The following is a 21655-nucleotide window of genomic DNA, read 5'->3' as shown; positions in this document are numbered from 1 at the left end:
CCCCCAATTACTGTTCAAACCTCTTTCAAAACAAACCTTCCCTTTAAAAATAATATCTTCAAAGTGGATATCTCCATGGAAAAGCAGAAATAGGAACGATGGGAAGCTGAACTCTCTCTTTTTTGTTGTTTTGTAGCTACTGAGATGCTAAGACTCTCTTCACAACTTACGTCTTCTTTCTTAGCTCCCACTTGCTTTAATGCAATACCAGGCTCGTGGGACCTGCTGCTGAAAGCACTGGGCAAGAGAGGTGATATTATTACTACTACTACTTCAATATATAATTATCATTTTTCTTTGTTCAAATAACCTGAGACTATTCACAAAATATGCTAAATTACCACAACAACATACCCCTGAGTTAAAGCCAAGGAACCAACCTCGGAACCAACTGTTCGACAGCCTGGTCTAGAGAGGCCCAGCATCCGCACAAGGCAGTCATGCTGGAGCAGTTTGCCTGCCTAAAAATGAGCAGATTTGGAACAGAAGAAAGGGAAAAAGACATTTGGGAATGCATTTTTTTTTCCAGTTAAAGTGTTTTAAAAGAAGATACTGTATTCTTGGGAAAAGACTGTGACAGAAAGAAGATTATGATTTACTAGTGCCAAGTACATCCTCAAAAATCCCTCACACAGGGATTTTTGCACTGCTCCGAACACAGGAATGCAGAGTGGGGAGGCTGCAGCGAGGCCGTACAGCACAGAGAGGAGGGCAGCAGTTTAGAAATCGATCCTGGACTTGTACACGAAGGGCTGTACCGTGTTGTGGAGTGACCTTTGATGAAGAGCTCACACGACATCGCGAGCGGAGGAGCAGCTGGTGGAGCCGGATGGGTTTAATTCCCAAGCTAGGGCTGGAGAAGCTGCGGGAGATCATAAAGTTCCTATATACAGGAACAAGCCATTGCTATCCTAGCAGCCTCCAAATCTCAGATTGAATGCACAGGGCTTCTGCTAAAGCAGACAGAGCTAAATATTGCCTGAGAATAAATGTTTAAGCGCTGAAAACAGAATACAGGAACAGACAAAGAATAATCCTTCCCTAGAGCCGTGCACTTGCAGTGTCCTTGCTTCCAGCTGCTGGAGGACACTTGGGTGAGAGGCTTGTGAGCAAGGGAAATGCCTGACAGCCTGAAGGAATCCTGTTTCTCCCCAGGATACAACGTTCTGCTTCCTGGAGACGCGGCTCCAGCATCGGGGGCTCCTCCTGACTGAGGTGATAGACGGGACTCTGGATTCCAGCACAGCCGTCCACGTCAAAACAAGTTTTCCATGTGGGATCGCTGATTGCTTTGGTTATGCTGTGCCTACCTGCACGCATGGAGCTGGAAGGAACAGGTCACTCCAAAGGGACAACCCTGCCTGGCCTTTCCAGGACAGCAGGGAAGAAAAGGCGCTCACGAGTGGAGCACAAGGAACCCTTTTCCCACAAGAAAAAGCTGGAATTAGAGGATCATCTTGCAGAGAACCCCAGTCATCACCCCATACTGTTCCTTCATTTGCTTCAGTAACTGTTGTCAAGGGCATCTCCTCTGCAGGCTCCAAAAGCACAAGGCTCTTCCAAGCACGGGTTCCACCCTGTCTACAGTTAGGATCAAAGTGCTTTGGAAAACAGCAGGAGACTCCCTAAAAACGCCCTACCTGGGGTGAGGAGGAAGAATAGCTGGGAAACTGATATAAGCAGTTCACAAGGATTCAGAAATACAACGAATCAACCTATTCATTTGCTGCTGCATAAAGATGAAAACAGATATCCCTGACTGAGAAATGAGGAAGACCGTGGGAAAGAGGAAACCTTTCCAGAGCGAGGCACGCCAACAAACAGGGGTGGATGTGAAGAGCGTTACAGAATTTGGGCAAGGGCAAAGATTATTAAAAAAAAAAAACAATAGAAAGGAAAAAATGGTAAAAAGGAAAGATATGCAGGAGAAAAGGGGAGGGAAGATGACTTTCACAGAGCTTTTTGTGCTTTAAAGGCTGGCAGTGTGTTTATGCCATGCCTTTCCACCCCCTCCCTTGGCTGAGCCTTGCACACAAAGGAGCAGGGAGGCGACGGCAGAGGAGCTGCCGAAGATTCACTTGGACACGGAGCAGAGGTGCCCGGAGAGAAAGGAACCTGCTCAGTGATCCGTGGACAGCGAACGCGACGGGAAGGGCTCGGGCTGCCGGAGTCTAAGGAGAGGGTTGGGAAAAGCTGCACAGAGACGCTCTTCCTGGCGGGATCGCGCTGGAGACCCGCGGGCAGGGGACATCCGAGGAAGGCAGGTCGCACGGCCCAAGGATACAGCCTGCATATAAAACATATATATATATATTTATTTATTTAGCCAAGAAATCTAACCCTGTGTATTCACTGTATTAAGGGAAGAGCCCAAATGATTTAGGCGGAGAGGAAGATTTTGCAACCCGAACATAGTGCCCCAGGCTCAGGACAGCTCATGTCACCAAACCTGGGCCAGAACAGGCCATTTTGTGACACACTTCTGACAGGTACCAGTGTCTGGCAGGTGTACATTGCTTGTTAAAGCTGCAAGAGTGGGATCACACATCCGAGCTCCAGATTTCTAAATGCTGCCAAGGCTAAAAGCATGTTTAGAGCCTGTGTCAAGTACTTGAAACTTTTTTTTTTTTTGAGACTACTTAAACTATAAACTTTTATAAGACTCTTCTCAGTCTGAAAATGGAATTTAGACACTAAAGGAATTAAAGCATTTAAGAAAAATCTTGCCCTCTGCTACGGAGGCTTGCTAGGTGAACAAGACAGGAAGCTGCAAAGCAGAGGAATGAAGGGTCATGCAATAAGCACCTTGCTCGAGACACCGAGGTGCCTGTGCACTTCAGTACCTGCCTTGTCTATGGTGAATGCTTGAAATTACTGGCACAGGCCTAGGAACCGAGCACCTCAAGAATCCTGCACCTAACACCATGTCAGCACCACATGCCTTTAGCATCCTTTTAAAAAGTCAGTTTTAAAAGTCAAAAGCAAAATTCAGCAAAATCAAGTCAGGATCAGATCAGAACTACGGCATTTTTTCTGAGAAGCAGAGCTCTAACGAGGGGCAGACATTGCTGCAACAGAAATCATCTTTCCTAGAAGAAAATATCTCAAGACCTCGCTCTTTTGAGACCTGCATCCTCCAGAGCAAGCCCATTACTTGTCCCCTGGACTAGCTGTCTCCTCTGGTGAGAGCTGAGGACTCTCCTTTGCCCGCTCCTGGGAGCTGCTGCATATTATCAATAACACATTAGCAGAGCATCTCCCACGGCAGCCAGAGCAGAGCTTCCCGGCTGGAGATGCGCAGAGAAAATGAACTCTTAGCCAGGTCAGAGTTCTCAGCCTTCCCCATTTGTGTCTCCTGTGTACAAAGAGGTGTGATAAAAACATTTCGTCACCGTGGCCAGGAGGTGACTGCCCACCCCAGGGCTTTAACTCAACGACAAAGCGGGTGAGGGAGGAGACAGAGGCACAAGAGTCTAAACCTCACTGCTAACAGCTACTGAAGTGAATTTTACTTTGGTGCAAGTTAAATGCTGTTAGCAGAGCACAGCACCCGTATTGGCAGTTGCTAGAGCTGCAATACAAGTCTCTGAGGTTCAATTTTCTGAGTGGCTACAGCTGTACCACCTTCTAAATCCTTGGGTCCTGATTTATTCATGGCATTAGGAATGCAAAATGCAAGCAGAGGGAAGTAGGCCAACAAGAGAATAGAAAGCAGGGACACAGAGGAACTAGTTTCTTCATTCCAGCTGAAAACAGGTTGAAATTGTTAACTCTTTCAGCGCAGGCTCTCTCTGAAAGGACAACACTGCCTGATGAATGAAGATGCACAAATGATTCTCTCCCACAAAATAAAAATCTTGAGTAGCAGAAATACAAAGCAAGTATGGCTTCAGAAAAAGAATTCAGCTTAACTCCAGACTGAGGCGTCTGCAGTTAGAGATGCATCATGTCCAGGTCAGGGTGTCTGCAGGGGAGGAGGCACCAGCTTTGGTTCTGGGAGCTGCGGACCAAAGTTCCAGCGGTGCCACTCAAGGCAGCTCCTTCAGAGAGCAGCAGAGCTGTGGCCGTTCACCCCAGACAAGGGTCTAACCCTAACACCGACTCTGAGATCTTCCTAAAGCAAAAGGCCTCGCAGGCTGGAGGCAGCTCATCAGACCACTAGAAAAGTTGCAGAATAATGCACAGCCAAACAACTGCTGCTCTGTCATTAACACCTCTTGTCACCTACCAGAAAGCAGATGGGGCTTCACAGTCCCCATTCCAGTCCTTGGAGCAGATGCTGTAGTCAGCCGAGTCTTTGAGCACGTGCTGGTAAGAGAAAATGGTCTACAAAGTTTGCCATGATGGTTAGATGGTAAAAAAAAGAGCTAAGGAAAGAAACAGCAGCACTCTTCTCCCTAACAAAACACCTCATTCTTCCACTTAAATGAAACATTAATAGAAAAAAACAATTAAAGAAAAAAGGGAGGGGTGGGAAGGATGGGAAAGAGGAGAATCACCAGGGCACACAGACAAGCTGCACCTCAATGCTCTAAGCTAGTCCAAAAGAACTCCACTAGCCTTTAAAAGAGATAACTGGGGATGCTAGGGACTCACCCATCCTACAGATATAAAATATATATATTTAAATTTATATATATACACACACAAATATACATATATATGTCTGCATATATTTATCAGATCTTGAGTTGAAAAGTTTGACAGTCTATAAAAGCTGGAGCCAGTGTGATTTTAAGATGAAGAAGTCATCGAGATCTTTCACATCTCTAGTGGCTCTGAAGTAACTGTCTGGAACTGAAGTAATTCATTTTATTTGATCAAAGTACAAATTCACAATGCAAACTTCAGCATTCTCTGCCCATCTTCTGAGTGGTAATGACCTAATTTTACAGCAGTGAAATAAAGTTCATCCCAATTCTGGAGTCCTGAGCTCATCTTCTCCTGACTTCTACCATGTGCTAAAATGAAATCACATGAGGAAATATATTTTGTAGTAGAATGTCTTCAAAATGGCAAATAGGAAGCATTTTACACAATATAAATTATACATATGTACACATATAATACACAATATGTACAGAGCTTAAAAAAATTTAAAAGGGAAGTTATATTTGAGCTTATCAAAGAAAATGGTGACCTGCTGGCTACACTGGCACTCAAAGCATCAATAAACCATCATTTGAGCACCAACTCTTCCTGATGCATTACAGGAACATTCCAAGCAACGTTAGCAAAAAGTATATTTTGGAAGTTTCATACAGAAACAAACATTTTAGAAGGGCAGTCTGGCCAGCCTCATACAGAGACTCAGACCCAGAATATGCATCATGCAAGAGGGGGTTCAGGAAGCTGGTAGTCCTCCCATCCAGTACATACAAAGTATCCCTGAAAGGATGATTAAATTGTTCCTTGTTACCTACTGTTGAGAGAAGCAAAGCAGGTCTGATAGCAGACATTGCTTCTAAATGAAGCAGCACTGCTCATTGCACTTTAAAGATGGAAAATACTTGTTCCTCAGTCAAAATAGCTGTTCCTTATAAGAAAAATGATTAAAAACATGGATGTTACAAAGCACATGAATTCAGCAGCTTCAGATCAAAAACGTTTAGCAGGGACAGAGGGGTTCAGGGTTAGTGAACCAAGCGAGCCCGATCATTCCTTCTGCGTCTTCACTTTTCTAAAATAAAAGTCAGTATCAAAATACAAACGAGTCTAATTGCTCTGTTTCTTTCCTTCATGAAAGAAAGGATTAGAGATACAGTCCATTATATTCTGCTTTCTGGTTTCAGGCGGTCCAAAGGCTCCAGTGAGTCCCAGGGTTACACTTACATATTGCCTTCTTTACTTTGAGAGACCAAAGAAACGCGGCTTATGCTGCTTTCAATAAAGAGTTTCAGGCCTTTTAAGCCTTGTGCATAGAGATATTCCAGATACCAGTTCCACTTCCTTCCCTATAAAAACAGAGAAAATAGTTAGACGTGCAGGACATGGCTTTGTCCCTTACTTGAGCTCATCAGAAAGTGTCTGCAAATATCACCTATCACAATCCAATATCCATCCCACTCCACTAATATCTACCAGGATACAGAGGTCACATCCTTTTCCCTGATACTCAAACTCCTTATTCATATATTGCATGTTCTTAGCTTGAACTTATGAGTATTTCCAGCATGAAAAAATACCATGATTTTTCCAATACTGAAAATGCACAAAAATCCTAATCCTAAGAGTGCAAAGGCTACTGAGTCACCAGGGAAGAAGTTGAGGACCAACGGAACATGGATATGGAAGTCCTCCTTCCATCCATCCTTCCAACAGCAATTCCTCCAGAGCAGGTTTGAGGTACCCTCTAGATACAGGAAGCCCTATACCTGATTACTCAGTGAAGGGCTCCAGCTTAAAGCTAAAACAAAGTAACATTAAGCTGTGCTTACTATTAATAATTGAAATTCTGCTTTAGTTGCACAAAAAAAATAAACAAAACCCCACAACTTCTGGCAGAATCTGCACAGGAAAAAAAAAAGAGTCTCTTTGTCCTGGACTGACTCTTGAAGGGAATACATAAAAATCTCGGATCACTTATGGTAGATGGATAGATACATAGCTTAGATTTTCCAGTGTTGATGTACTTTTGTTTGGCCATGTTGGGAGACGAAATCTACCTCTGCAGCCAGAATTTGTGTCTCAAAATTTCTACAGAGCATTTCTGAAGTCAATGAATATATCACCTCATCCTCTTCTGATAAGCAGTTGCTGATAATAGCCTGTTTCTATATCATGCACACACACACACAGAACCACCTTACCTTAATTAAACTAAAGTTGAAGGTGTTATCATCTGGCCAGGCCTTAAAGAGAAGGGAAAAAAAACAATGTCAAGTTAGAAAAAAACATGTCCATAATTGCCTGGTTCCCCTTGTATCATGAATTCCAGATATGCCAGGAAATTCAGGGATTTTTAATCATGCATGAGAACAGACCTCCAGCATTATACTTAAAGCATTCCACCAGAGCAAGACAGCACGGAGACCCTCTTGTCCCTCTGCTGCAACATTTCTGGATAGCAACACAGAACATTTATAGATATCTCTAACCACTGTCTCTATGGTGTACAAGCCACTGCTTCAAAACATTAGGTAGACAATTCCCAACAGTGACACTGAGGAAAAAACCTGCCGACATTCAGCTTATTGCTTCTGCTCTCAGTGTGCTGCAGAGCAGTGCCCTCTGGTGCTCAGCAATCAAGTTTTTAAGAGAAGACAGGACTGCAGTTACTATTTTTTCCTATGTTAACACCTCTCTGTCATCACTACGAAGTGAAATCTTTCTTGCTCCTAGAGTAGGAAGAAGGCAACAATTCTCTACCAATAGTTTTCTGCTTACTGAAGCTACAGGAGGAATTAGAAAGTCTCAGGAAGAAAAGTGAATTAGAAAAAAAAAAAAAAAAAGACATGAAAGGCTAACCCTGCTGCAATAGCAGAAAGGGCAAAAGAACTTAACTCTACAATTTAAGGATATATTTAACAAAAATAAAACATCATCGTGCTATGACAAACCTTGGGTTTAGATTAGCAGTAGCAGACAGATTACCTGGATTCACAGTCCTGAGCATAGAAGACAACTCAAATTTGTGACATACCCCTAACCAGGATTACACTGCTTCAACTTTTTGACCTCAGGTTTCCTGACTTCATTACAGGAAGCCCACACCTGCACATACCTTAAGTTTGCCATCATTCCTCACAACAAAGAAGATGGTTTGTACACCCCTTTAACAGTCTATTTCTGAGACTGCCTGATTTCTGAGAGCAACATGCACCTCTCAGCACAGTAATAGTTGCTGCAAGCTGCTTCCTTCGCTATTTAGGAGCTGCATTGACTGCACAGCGGCACTTGGAATTCCAGGAGCTGAGTCGCAGAACTCAAATACACCAGGCAATACAAAGCAGCACCACATTATCCCACTTGTCTTTATACTTGAAATTGGCTCAGTAAAAAAGATATTGAAGGCACCTTTCTCAAAAGCTACTGCAAGAATCAGGAAGCAGTGCTGAAAGCTCTACTGTGGACATCTGCACACAGCATAACCCTATAGTTCTCTATTTTCAGGAGTTTACATTGTAAAGTTTACGGTGCACTTCGTATTTTGTAGGGCAGGATGCACATTGGGAAGAGTGCACTTAATTATCTATTTTTTCATTATTAATCTATTTTAGTTCTATCCTCAGAGTGATCAGAAGCACAAATTTACACCCTAGAACTGCAACATTGGTACTTTCACACCACGCAAACAAAAACTATTCAGACTGTGCCCCTGATCTGACATTCCCACAGAATGCCATACCAGCTGTTGAAAGCTCTGTTGACTCCAAAAGTGCCAATTACTCAGTCACTGTACAGGGACTCTAGAGAAACTGCCAAGTTAGAACATCTGGTGCTGCCAAAGGGCCGAGCATTGGCCTCCATCATTACCTGCTGCAGGAAGAGGAGAGCATAACCCATCAGGGCTGGATGGTAGACAATGTTAAAGCTGTTTTTGAAGTCCTTCACTCTGGTTTTCTTTAGCACTTCTTCATCCAGACGAAGACCTTCAGGATGAATGTCCTTCTGGAAGGCATTGGATGTCCACAGACACCCCACCATGGCTATTAGATACTGGTTGTATTCTTGGTAGGTCTGGCTGCTGAACTGGAATTGCAGTACTTTCTGAGGAATGAGAAAATAAATCAGAAAACTGCATCCTCAAAGCAGTTGAGTATTCTCTCTAGTTCTTAAAAAGGTGGCTGTTAGAACACCTCCTTTCTATTCACCCCAACTCCTTATTGAGGTCCATTCTAGCACATTTGTGCTAGCCAGATTTGCCCACAATACCTTTTTAATCATCTCATTTTCTTTTGCAGCTACCAAGTTGGTTCGGTACCTGAGAAAACCGAAAAGAGAATATTAGAAGCCTGTAAATTTTAATATAGATTAGGGTTGAAAAAAAAGAGTTGGAGAAATGCTTACAGAGAAGTAAAAATTGTTTTTCCTCCAAAGAGACCATCCAGAAGAAAAAAAAGCAGGAGGTGCTTTATCTCTTGGCATAGACCAAGCCTCTCCTGGGGGAGCAGGAAGACACCTGATCACAGCCACCTCTTGGATTAGCAATATGTGACTTGCTAAAGCCACCTTTATAAGGGCTAGATAAGTCACCTTTATAAGGGCAGGGAGTGACATGGAGCCCTGAAAGCAGCAAAAACACGGAGTGTATCTTTAAATGGGGAGACCTCCATTCACCAAGTAGAGAAAGGGAAGCCGCTGGAAGTAATGCAACTTGACAGTTGTTCTATATAATAAGCACTAGCTCTTCTTATTTCCCAGAGACCATCCTGTCATGTTAATTACCCTGCAGTCTCCTTAGAGAAAAAGGCACATGGAGAGCCCTACGCCAGCTGTCAGCAATTGGCTACTCTTCCTAGATGCAACCACTGGAACTAACAAGGCCAACAGCAGCAGCCCTGTTCATGGATCCTGCAGAGAGCTGAACAGTGCCATCTTCAGACCTGCAGGCAGCACAAACAGCCCCAAATTCCCCACAAGGTTTAGGGATGGCAGAAGGCACTTTGTATTTAGCACGTTACAGATTTCAGAGCAAAAGCCTAAGTCTAGTGATCAGAGCAAGAAATGAGAAGTTTTATGGGTAGCTACTAACTATTCCAGCTCTTTGTTGCTGGTCAATTGAAGTTTTCTTAAAACGTGGGAACTTCTTCCCTCGCTTGTCAAAGATACAGAAATAATACGAAGCAATAGGTCAGAATCCTCCTACTTGAGATAGCAGATTGAAAAAAAAAAAAGAAAAAAGGTAGAAACTGCAGCTGTAAAAGACCATCATGAGAGCTGGGCACAGCCTGAACGTTTCACCTTTGCCTTGCATAGTGGGAAAAAGCAGATCTAAGATTTTGATTTTACACCAAAGTGATGTTATTTCCAAAAGAACAAAAGAGGAGTCCCTGCAGCTCGCACAACTGTAGTACCTGTACATGATGTAGCAGAGCTGATTCAAGCTGACAGAGTCCATGCTGAGCAGTGCTGGGTAGAAGACTCCAGCAGGAGGCATTATCAGCAAAGGCAGGTTGTACCGAAGATAAATGTCACACACCTGCAGGAAGGAAGTAAACCTCATCAGTTGTTACTGCCATTAACAAACTCCCAAAACACACAGCGAACAAAAGAGAGCACGAAACCCACTTCTCTGTCAGCTCCATCAACCTCACCTTGGAAGCACAGCAGGGTGAAGCAATTCCATTTGTTCCTTTCTCAACAGGAGACAAATTCAGCAGTATATGTCTAAGTGTTTGCTTTAACCATCTAAATACACCTTATGTTTAGACATAAGGTTATTTGCTGGGTTAAATCTATCCAAATCCTTGTAAAAAAAACGAAACAACCAGCGGCCACTTTTTTCCCCCTTGATATTTTATATTGTTTTTATATAGGAGGCTTGGATTGTAGTCGACCAGACCTGTCTCCTAGCCTTAGTTTGTTGGTACCAACAGTCAAGCAACGGATAATATGACTCTTCCCTGCAGGAAATTAAAGTAATCTATTTGACCTTGCCAGAATTGCATGACCACACAGTAAAATTTTGCTCTAAGAAAGGACACAAAAAAAGGCCACAAAACAGAGTTTTTTGATTAGACTCAGGCTTAGAATTTAAGGTTCAGTTACAAGAAATAGGAGCATTTTATAATTTATGCAAATTCAACAAGCAGATGCCAGCACTCGATAAACTTGCATTGCTTTGTTAAACCTGCAAATTCATCCATGGATGGAATTCTTGGGGCAGTGAGCACACATCCATAGAGGAATATGGAAAGCCACAGCAGGCTTAAGCCTATATGAAGCTGCTTGGTTTGTCTACAGAGTAAACTGGGAGATAAACAACTCATTTTTAAAAGGAACTTTTAAGTAGCAAATTATGGTATGTGGTTTTAATTTGAAACGAATGTTATTCTTTGTGTAAATTACTACTAAAAAGTCTGGATCTGTTCACATTATGCCAAGTTTTACTTTCTCTTCTTCAACACACCTCCGAAGTAAACAGAGCCACTCTCTGGTAGCAATCCTGAGATCAGCCTATTGATGCAACAGAGATCATCTGAAGATCTACCAGGTATTTGCAAAGTTCTGACATTTAATCAGAACAGAAATTCTATAAACTCAAGAAGAGTTTCATGCTCTAGCTTAAAAATAGAAACAGCCTCCAGGGAAAAGGAATTTTGAATGCCAAAATAAATGGGATACATACCGTCTCATAGAAATCCAGAATGAAATACAGCAAGAAAGTAACGTTGCTTTCCAACTGCAGTGCGATGGCAGAGATCCGTCCAACAAAGTGGATCAGCTCAGCCACCACGTTCACCAGCCCAGACAGAGTGGTATTCCTGGGGCAGTAGTGTGACATACAACATTAGCACATGCACCTCTTCACAAACAGTACAAAACAGAAGTGGAAAAGGAAGCTGAAGGACATCCTTCCACCCCGTCACTCCCAACACCATTCAGCAACAGTTGTTTTCCCCTCAAATATTTCCAGTGACACTTTGTTATCCAAATTGTTTTAAATGTGGCCCAGCTGCCAATGTTAACAGGATTCTAACTTCTGACATTTCAATTTTCAGGATCAGTTGAAGAATACTTTTATAGAAAAAGCAAGCAATAAGATTGACAAGATATCTTACAATAAAGCAGAAACATTGCAGCATTACTGGCCTTTTAGCCTGTCTTTATATTAGTTACTATAGGTAAATTATGTACCCATGCATGCATACATACATAATGTATGTATGTATATATAAAAGTACATTTGTGAACAACACACAAAACATGGTTTTGCATTTATTTCAGGTAAACTTACAAAGAATGATTTTGAGAATCAGACTCTGAACCCAGCTCAATCATATGCCAATTTAACCAGTTCTGCAACAGCTCTTTCAGGCTCTCAAGAACACTGCACTGCAAGGGGCAAAAAGAAAACAGGCTGATGACAACTTACATGAGGGAATAATAAGCAGAAACATGTCCTCAGAACTGCAGCCTACAAGGAAACTACAAATAGTTTCTCCAGGCCACAAAGAAGTGAGCTAATTGTGATGCCCATATGAACTGAATATGTGTGGGTTACTTAAATTTTCCTGGAGAACAGGAAATTTTTCCTGGAGTTTCAAATGCTAGGTTAAAATTACAGTAAAACAAAGCAACTAATGTCTCACATACTGTGAGTGTTATTTTTATTTCCAATGCCCTGGTTTAATCCCAGTCAAAAAAGAAAATACCTTAAAGGCACTCATATTCCCAAACAAGTTACATCTCAAGTATATATTTAACCTTTTTATAGACACAAATTTCCCCCAGAGAAGTCCATTATAGAATCCCTTGGACTGTTATACCATATACAGGTGGAGACATCTATACTACCTAGAAGTTAATAGCCTGTGGGGTCACTTGAATTACCTTAAAATAAAGGGAAGATGTGAAAAAGAGCTGTGCCAGGGGACCATAGAGATACGACTTCATTTCTGAAATAAATGAGAGAAATATGAAAAGAAACCCCCCAAGACCAGACACTGTTCAGCCTCACCCAAAGGATCTGTATCACGCACCAGAGAAGCTGCTGAGTGGGATCCAAGTCATGAGTCTGAGGACTTGTGATCGGCAGCAGAAGCCATCCCAGAAAGGAAGGCTTCTATACAGGAACTCTTCACAGGAAGAAAATCCCTCCTACAAAGAGGAGGAATATTCAGGAGTTCATCTGATATGCCTAAACTTCACAATATTAACTGACACAATTCAGCCTAAAGGAGGGAAGAGATTTACATCTCCTTCCTGCCATGCAATTCATCCAGACACTAGTTGATGAAATACATTTTCTCATATCACTCCTGCAGTAAGTAGACCCATCTCGAGAATATGGGCTCACTACAGGAATACATATTTTTATTGCTTTTTTGGTGACTTGAGGGACCGTCACTTCTCAGAGATGCTACAGAAAACAGGCAAGTCCCAGACCCATTTTAAGGGATGACTTCATGAAACCCCTCGCTTACGCAGAATAGGCACTTACCTGCAAGAAACACTCCGCCTTGTGGACTATTTCCAGGAAGTCCTTGAATTCTTCCTCATATTGACTACTATCAACCACACACCAAGTGCATTCTAAACAGGAAAGAATACTGTATTTGAGCATAGGTACAGCAAGAATAAGAACAATCAGAAACAAAATACAAATCACTTCAAGATTCATTTAACTGCTATATAAATATCCCTGTAAATCTGCATGGTTACGTATCATTATTGAAAAATGAAAAGAGTCAAATATCCTCTAATTCCCTACGTACAAGGTGGTGTTAAGTTCCTACCTTCCTGAAGAGTCTGGCCCATCCAATAGTGGAGCCTCAGGTAAATAGATTCATCTTTGATGCAATTCATGTAGTGAAGCAACAAGGGATGTGTTAGCACAGAACCCATCTGGGAAGGAAGCTGCAAAAGAAATCAAGACAACTAGTTATTCTGTGGTTACTTCTGCAACTTGCTAGTGAAGCTCATGCTATTACAGCTGTCCAGTCATTTTGCCAGTGGACACAGGAGGCCTCTAATGAGCAACAGCTCTCTAGCCCTGGGCTAGCTGCTCTGTCAGAGCTAGGTAACACATGCACTACTTGCACTACTACTCAGCAATACTCAGTAAGCTTCCCAAGAGCTTCCCTGACACTCACCTCTAGATGGTGGATATTTTGTAGGAGCTGAGAAAAGGTCTGCAGCTGTTCCACCGGGAAAGATTTGCTGATATTGTATAAATCACTGTTCTTGACATCTGCTAAATTACTTGTGCTGGCACTGCTTGCAGGTAAAATCAGCTGGGTATTCCATTTCTGTAAAGATAAAACCCCATCAATGAATAGCAATAACTCTGTTTCCAATTCAGTGAAGTACACAGTGCATATACCTGTGGCCAGTGCTCCCATAAACACCCTTACTATTTTATCAAAAAGGCATCTAAACTACCACTATATCAGGAATCTTATATTTCCACAGAGCTATCCCAGCTTTTCCAGTGCTGAACTAAAGCCTGACTTGCATTACTGGACAGAATTCAGCAATGCTTGGCACCTCCTAAATTCCCATAACCTACTCTCTTCCGGGACTGATGTTGAGTTGTGCCTAAAAGCAGTGGCTGGAAAACTGGCGATTTTTTCTGGTTCCTTCGCCTTATTGCGCTGATTGCTGCCTTCCACGGTCCCTCTGAATTCTTGAAGTAGGTCTGAAAAGCAAAAATTGAGTATCAATGCAAGAGGCTGAACTAAGAAAAAGTGACAAAGGACAGTTTCTATTTGATACGTATTACTGCAGAGCTGTATATACACTCAATTGTCCATGCTTAACAGACCAAGAGGAGGGTAGACTTTGGCAGAACAAAACTATATTCATTCCTCAGTTTTACTACCTTTTAACTAATGATTAGAAGAAATATAAAAGTGTAGCTGTTGAAATGATTTCCCATTTTTCAGAAGTCAGATATCTCCAGCACTTTTGATTTATAACCCTCTTTAAGATTATTTTTCCATTCAGTGAATAAACTCATGTATGTGTTAAAATAAGACCTGACCAAGGCTGGTTTTGGCTTAGGTATAGAAACTTTTAATAAATTGTGTTAACTGAAGTAATTGAAGATGAATGAAGATGAACCCAAGTTTTAGTTTTAGGTCTTATCTACTGCTGTTTTCTTTGTTATACGCTCCGTTTCTATTACCTATATTCTGCTTGGGCTGAATGAGTTGGCATACACGTGCATATAAGCCTCTGTATCTAGTCATAATTAAGCCTTATTAAGTCATAATTGATTTTATTCACTGAAAAGAGAAACAGAATGAACCTTCACTACTAAATGACATTATAGCTTAAATAGAAAGGTCAGTACAAATAATGTCATTGCTGCAAATACAGTAAACCTCATTCCTTACCTTCATCCTCCCAGAAAGGGTTATGGAGACCAGCTCTGGACAAAAGTGCTTGTAAAGCGATAGCAGAGCCTGCAGATGAGGCTGCATTCCCTGTCAAGTAACAGAACAAGAGTAAAAGTGCATGGGATGTTTTTATTATAGAAGCTGAATATTGCATTCAAGAGCAAAAAAAAATCCCTGGGATTACTAAAAGGTACTTGCCACAAAGAAACCACAGATGAACAACAGAAAAGGAAATGAAAAGAACAGAAACTTTGTTAATGAAATACCATAGGAAGGAGATCAGGAAAAGAACTTTCTGTCATAACTCCAACTGAAAGGAATTAAACAATTAAAACTATGAGAAACACATTCTATCTGTGCTGCCTACATGCTCCAAAAAAGCATTACTCAAAGCTTGCTACATAATATTACTTATATTTTTCTGTCAACATATTTAGAAGTACAGTGATTTTTGTCCTACAGAAAAGGGAGGAAGAATCTATATGATCTTGTATTTCTCACCCACAGGTTTGATACTGCTTGAAAAAGGAAGGGGAACCGAAAACAAAAGGAGGAAATAAGTATGTAGAAAGGAACTGCTTTTAAGTTTACGTATTCTGCCTTACCTATCTGTAAAACATATAGCTTAGTGCATGTCATTGCATGTGCTCACAAAGAATATATAAGAATTAAGGATGCACATGCAGAGGAACTTCTGATGCTACAGAGGTTAGAACCTACTCTTCTGGGCCTAACACCATCCTAAGATGCCAAATACTCTTCTCCATCCTATAAGGGCATTAGTATTAACAACTGCAAGCTTAACTACAGTTCAAACTCTACAAGATTTGAAATAAACTCACCATTTTTGCTTGGAGGTCCAGGAGTTTCCTAATGCGAAAAGGCTTGACTGGAAAAACAGTTAAGGGCATTATGAGTAAAAACGCTATATCAGGCATTTAGGTAAAAGTGAGAAATCACTTTTATTATAGGAAGTCATGGCAAAGCAAGCAGAATCTGTCAGTCTTATTTCTGGGCAGATAGGTTTCTGACTCAGAAACTACTACACAGGTCAGACTGAACTACCAGTCAAGCTTCCTTGCCTTAAAAGCAACAAATTGCCCAGCCACTGTATTAACTCTGTTGGGAAAAAAAAGCCAGGGCAAGCAAACAAAACAGCAAAGAAAATGGCCTTCCATCTCGCACAACTGGATACACTCACCACTTTCTCTCCTGGTCAGCAGGTAAAGCAGGTGACAGACATAGGGACACTGCAAAGAGAAGGCACAATTAGCTATCCTGCTGATGAAGACTGCTATCCTCATTAACTAAAGAGCAACATGTTTTTACATGATCCCATGTTATCTGGATGCCAGGTCACACATTGCAAAGCAGTATTAAAAAGGATGGTACACGCCAATTTTATTTAGAACGAATACCTTCCATTTGAGTTGTTCCTATAGTAATAATGCTATACAAAGAGGCTGGGGCATGTTTTTTTCAATGTGGGATGGATATTTCAGGAATAAACAGCAAAAGGACAAAGGCATCCTTGAATCAAAATAATTTATCAGAACTTGTAACTACAGTTTAGGCTGTAAGGGTCTTTAATTAATTTCACACCAGTTCTGCTCCACTTCCCAATTGCTCCATTATGTCTGAAAATTATATATTAAATAATTAGAAATTAAATTCTAAGAACACAAAATTAAGCTGCACCCACTAGAAACATTACAGGAATTATAACCCAGAACTTTTAGGAACTTTAAAAGTCTTAACCACGAGAAAAACATAAATAGAAAGATATTAACAATTTCCTGTCTAAAACAACTGCTAAGATCTGAAGCTGATCTGAATGTAAACACTTCAGTTTTACAGTATCTGAATTTTTATACAGTTGCCATTAGCAGAAATCCCCTAACTGCTTGTTCCCATTTAAACTACATCAAATCATTTAAATAGAACAGCATTTAATTTCCCATCATTAAATAAACATTGATTTAAAAATGTCGGTTTTATTTTTTCTTCTTGCCCTAAGTATGCAAGTCTGTTTCTCCCCAGGAGCAGAAGTCTTCTCCTGCTGATGTCTGACATCAAAGGCAATCCAGTGTCACAGTGACCCTTGAAAATTCAGGCAGAATATACTGTCACTCTGTTCTTGTTACAGAAAATCTTCTCTTGGAAATATGTTTAAACAATCTGAATGCAGTTTTTAGACTAAGATAATCCTATGCTACTTCCCTGCTTCTGGATCTAAATTACCCAGCAAACCGAGAAATCCTAAGCGAAAGGAAAAATAAGTTCTAGCTTTATAAAAAGGATTTCTAACCCATTGCAACCACTGTCTATTTCTAACCTTAATATGTATGTTATCAACTACCACTTAGGCTTATTTTGTCAGTTCCATTTATTTTTCAGCCCTTCTTACCATCTTCTCATCTTGCAGGAAGGAAAAGAAGAAACCATAGAGGGCATGAAGTTGGTCCTTGTGATCAATGAAGTCGAACATTGAGATCACCCATCTTATAAAAAGCAGCTGCAGAAGAGAGAGCCAGGAGACAGTAAGTGAGGGAAGGAACAAGACAGACCAGTTGTGTCTCCCAACAACAGCGGTATTCCATGGAAATGTTCATGCAGACTGCATCCCTCAGGAATTCAGAGACGCAAAACAAGCAGGAATCGCACAATTTTACGCTCAGATTTCTGTTTCTCAGCTTCGACTCCGGTTCCAATAACAGTGTCTCCATCAGACTTTCTACATGACAGCAACTTCTATAGGAACTATTTACATTAAAACCATAGCATTTCTGATTCCTAAAAATAATCTGTCCAACCACCCCCCAGCAGAAACAAATACTATTGCAAACATTTATGAAGTTACCTGGATGCTGCCTGAGCATTTGCTGACACAGAGCCAAGATACAGATGAAACCAAAGAACTTTCTGGTATTACTGAAGCTGGAATTAGGCTCTTCAATAACCGAGTATTCACTGCATCAGCTGAAAAACAAACAAATTTAAACAAAGTTCTTGCTGGACAACATTATTTAGAGCTTTAATACTTACAGTAATGATGCATAAGAATCCACACTATGGATTCATCTTTCTGTCAAAAATCAGGGGATTTTTTTTCTTTCCAGATTGAGGAATGAAAATGGACAATCTTGCTTTCTTTAGATTCTTAGAAAGTCATCCAAAAGTAACACAAATTTGTGGTGCTATTAAGTGAGCAGTTCTTCAGTAAAAACAGGACACAACATTTACAGTAATGTATTTCACTATACTGTCCACGTTAATAATTTCCTGCTGTTCAAGGTAATTTTGCTTCTAATTCCACACAATATATGAAGTACCAAAAGCAGAGTCTAAATCTAGTCTGATAAAATGCCTGAGGAATATAAACATAAAGTGACTAGGGGTTATTCAAGCCAAGACTCAAATAAAGAGTCAGAAGCATAAGAGAAAACCACAGTATGTTTTCTAAATATATATATATACACATACATATATATATTTCTAACCTAGTGTAGTATGACTTAACACCACCCCCTCTCCATTATTTTAAGATGTTAAAAGAGTATATGATTGTGAGTTTAATCTCAGCAATTTAGTTCTTGGAGATAAGATAATAATTTTAAGTCAGAAAAGTAATAAGCTAATTACATAATGGGGGAAAAGTATCCTGTGTGCATCTCTGAGTTGACGGAAAGAAAAGTTTAATTCTTTTTTAATTGAATAGGTCATTAATTTAGAAGTATAAATGGTAGTCATCAATTCTAAAAAAGTAACATCAAGTCTGCCTTGACACTACTGAACTGTCAGCATTACTTACTGTTTAATTTTGGCACTTACATTTACACAACCATGCCAGTTTGTTCAGAACAAAGGAAATAGCAGGCTTCTTCATAAATATTTATAACAAACCATATCGCATTATTAATCTGGGCATCACTTACTTAGCAATAGCTAAGGTTATTTTTGATGCGAGTGCTAGAAATCCTGATTTTACATTAAGGTCCCCTACAATACAGTCCCCGTAAACACATTTCCTGAAAGCAGGTCTGATTAGAGGGAAGAGGTACATGTTCTCAGGCAACACACTAGCAGTATATAAACATCTTACCAAATTTGCCGCTGAGTGCCACATTCAGCAACACATCAAATGCTTCAGGGGGTAATCCTTTTTCCAGGGCAGTGCTTTCCACTGTGGCCAAGTGTTTCTGCAGAACTTCATTCTTTCTCAGCGAAACCGGACTTTGAACTAGAAAAAGACAAACCAAGGATAAAACAATTTCTGAGCTGTAACTGAACTACCTGAAACTTCTCTGAAGGTCCCTATATGCATTCCTCTACACATGGCAACAGAAAGGGGGTATTCTGAGACATTAAACATCGTTTAATGTCTCAGAAACTAGGAGAAACTAGTGGAGGGGAGATTTGTTTGTGTTTTAAGAAATCAGTGATGGTCTTTCTAGTAAGAGATACCTATTTTTAAAACCACTCTCTTACCTTTCTCAAAGTAGCTCACAGCTTGCTCAAAGGAGTCTTGCTTGCTTTCATTCACCTGACTGTTATGAGATGTAGGATTCTGAAGGCTTTTCTCAGGGTCAGGTTTCCCTCCTTTCCGCCACGCAGAGAGGTCAGTTTGATTACTGTGGTGAACTTGCAGAGGCTGCTTTGAATTCTTAGAACTCTGCTTTCGTTGCATCTTTTCAGACTCCCAGCTGGGACTGGAGAAGGTTACTCATTTGTCATAGGGTTTCCAATCCTTCAACACAAAGAGGGAAGAAAAGAGATGAACCTCAGAAAGCTGGAGAACAACAGAGAGCCAAATCATGCAGGAAAGTTGTTTTTCCTGATAGACCCCAGAGGGAACCTCTGTAAGGTAATAGAGTAGCTGCACTAGAAACAATTTAGATCAGGCTGACTCCTGGAAGCTCAAACAATGTGCTCAGAAGATGCACAAACAACATCAAATCTCAATTCTCTCATGTGTTAAAAGGATGAAAAAAATAACAAGTAAAGATTAACACAGACTCCTTTCAACCTGAAAATGTTCTAGTAAAGTTTTATGCAGTGCTTCAATTCAGAATTAAGACAACCATAAAGTTGGCAAAACACAATTAACACTTGTTTTCTTGGGTTATTAACTTGCAGTGTTTATATAAGCGTAATCAGCCAACGGGTCGCAATATCCTGAAAGGGAGCATGCAGATTTTAGAGAATAACAACACTCTTCCCATTTTACGGGATTTTAAACAGAAGCATGCTTCCAGTCTGGGTAAGGAAATAATTTTTTGCATATGCCTCACCTGAACAGCTTTACACAGAACTTCACATAACAGTTTCCATGTACATAAACAGGCCCAATTACAGAAATAAATAAATAAAATAAACAAGACTTTGCTTCCAAACTTTTAGGAAGTGCTGTATTCCCAACCTTTTCAAGCTTTTGTTTTAGAATAACCTCCCTAAAAAACAAGTTAGCATCCGCCAACAATCTTTCAATCCAGCAGCTAGAATTTATTAAAAAAAAAAAATCATAACTTCCGGGGGAATGACAAGAGCTATCAACACAGCAGGCCTGCCTAGCTCAGGCTGAGAGGCAACCACAAAAACACAGCGTTTCTTCCCAAAACAGAGCCTTTGCCCAGGGAACTCGAAATTCGCTGCAAGCTCCCGGGTTTGCCGGGCACGTGAGCGTGGCCCTGCAGAGTTGGGGGGCACAAGGAAACGGGGCGGGTTTGAGGCCGCTCGGCAGAACCGCCCCCCTCCTCTCTATTTCCCTGGGGGTTTGTTACCCCCGGACCCCCGTGCACAGCCTGGGGGGACCAAAACCCCGTTCCCAAGCCGGTCCCCGCCCACTGCCCGTGGGGAAGCGCGGACGGCAGCCCCCAGGCCCGGCCGCCCCCGACTGAGACCGGGTGGACACGTTGCCCCCCTCACGAGTGAACCCCCCGGGCCGTTGCCATGGCTACAGCCCCCCACCGCCGCCATTACCTGGTGCCGGGCTCGCCCCAACCGCCCCGCGGTTCAAACCTTCCCGCCACGCCCCGCGCATGCGCGGCACCACCACCGTTGGCGCGCCCCCTCCCTACGTGCGCATGCGCGGCACCACCACCGTTGGCGCGCCCCCTCCCTACGTGCGCATGCGCGGCGAGACAAAGCGCCGAGGATGGGGCGCTCTCCGTGCGCATGCGCCCTGGCTCTCCGCTCCCCCTCCCCCCCCCCGAGCCGCGCGTGCGCGCTGAGGCACTCGCCTTCCCCTCGCGGCTGGGGGCGGGACGGATGTGTGAAGGGGGAAAGGGCCGCGCTTTTAGGGTGTAAAACGTTAAAAATGGTCAGATTCCAATGGGAAACGTTGTTTCCAGCCTCCCTCGGTGAGAGGAGAGGTGCTGGAGCCTGCCTCAGTATGACAGGGGCTTGGCTGCAGGGGCGGGAATGCAGCGAGCTCAAAGAGAAGAGCTGATAAGTAATTAAAGAAATAAAAGGAAAGTGAACATAATGTGGTGTTGCCAAGAGGCTAAATTAGTTCCTCAGTGCCTTATCGCTTCCACACAGCAAAGATGACGGGTAGTGTCCCAAAATAGCCGCCTAATGCTGGGGGGCAAGGAGGGAGGTCAATCCAATATAGATAAACACGGAGCTCCTGCCACGAGCCCGGGCCTTGG

The 21655-nt window shown here is 41.8% G+C and overlaps 1 protein-coding gene across 1 annotated transcript; it reads right to left on the bottom strand.

Moving 5' to 3' along the window:
* Positions 1–5794: 5794 nt before the first annotated feature.
* Positions 5795–19803, bottom strand: CENPI (centromere protein I). The gene is made up of 20 exons (XM_088538563.1): positions 19494–19803; positions 19108–19245; positions 17866–17984; positions 17413–17520; positions 16207–16255; positions 15848–15894; positions 15003–15092; positions 14174–14302; positions 13758–13913; positions 13401–13521; positions 13106–13197; positions 12645–12762; positions 12496–12560; positions 11900–11997; positions 11291–11426; positions 10017–10141; positions 8875–8923; positions 8476–8709; positions 6810–6851; positions 5795–5954 (listed from the first exon to the last, which is right to left on the bottom strand). The coding sequence occupies exons 1-20, from the start codon at positions 19690–19692 to the stop codon at positions 5829–5831; spliced, it is 2241 nt and encodes a 746-aa protein (XP_088394689.1). The 5' UTR covers positions 19693–19803; the 3' UTR covers positions 5795–5828.
* Between the last annotated feature and the right edge of the window lie 1852 nt (positions 19804–21655).

Source organism: Tinamus guttatus, unplaced genomic scaffold (genome assembly GCF_059628265.1).
Source record: "Tinamus guttatus ecotype Peru unplaced genomic scaffold, ASM5962826v1 Tinamus_guttatus_pri_ptg001087l, whole genome shotgun sequence".
Taxonomy (NCBI): domain Eukaryota; kingdom Metazoa; phylum Chordata; class Aves; order Tinamiformes; family Tinamidae; genus Tinamus; species Tinamus guttatus.
The sequence above is the reverse complement of the archived record's forward strand: the minus strand, read 5'-3'. Positions and strand labels throughout refer to the sequence as shown.

Excerpts from the sequence above, each read along its gene's own strand:
- CENPI (XM_088538563.1), bottom strand. The coding sequence starts at position 19,692 with ATGCAACGAAAGCAGAGTTCTAAGAATTCAAAGCAGCCTCTGCAAGTT. Across the intron at positions 8,710-8,874 it reads AAAATGAGATGATTAAAAAG|AAAGTACTGCAATTCCAGTT; the intron begins GTATTGTGGGCA and ends CTCATTCCTCAG. Across the intron at positions 6,852-8,475 it reads CTCTCCTCTTCCTGCAGCAG|GCCTGGCCAGATGATAACAC; the intron begins GTAATGATGGAG and ends CTTCTCTTTAAG.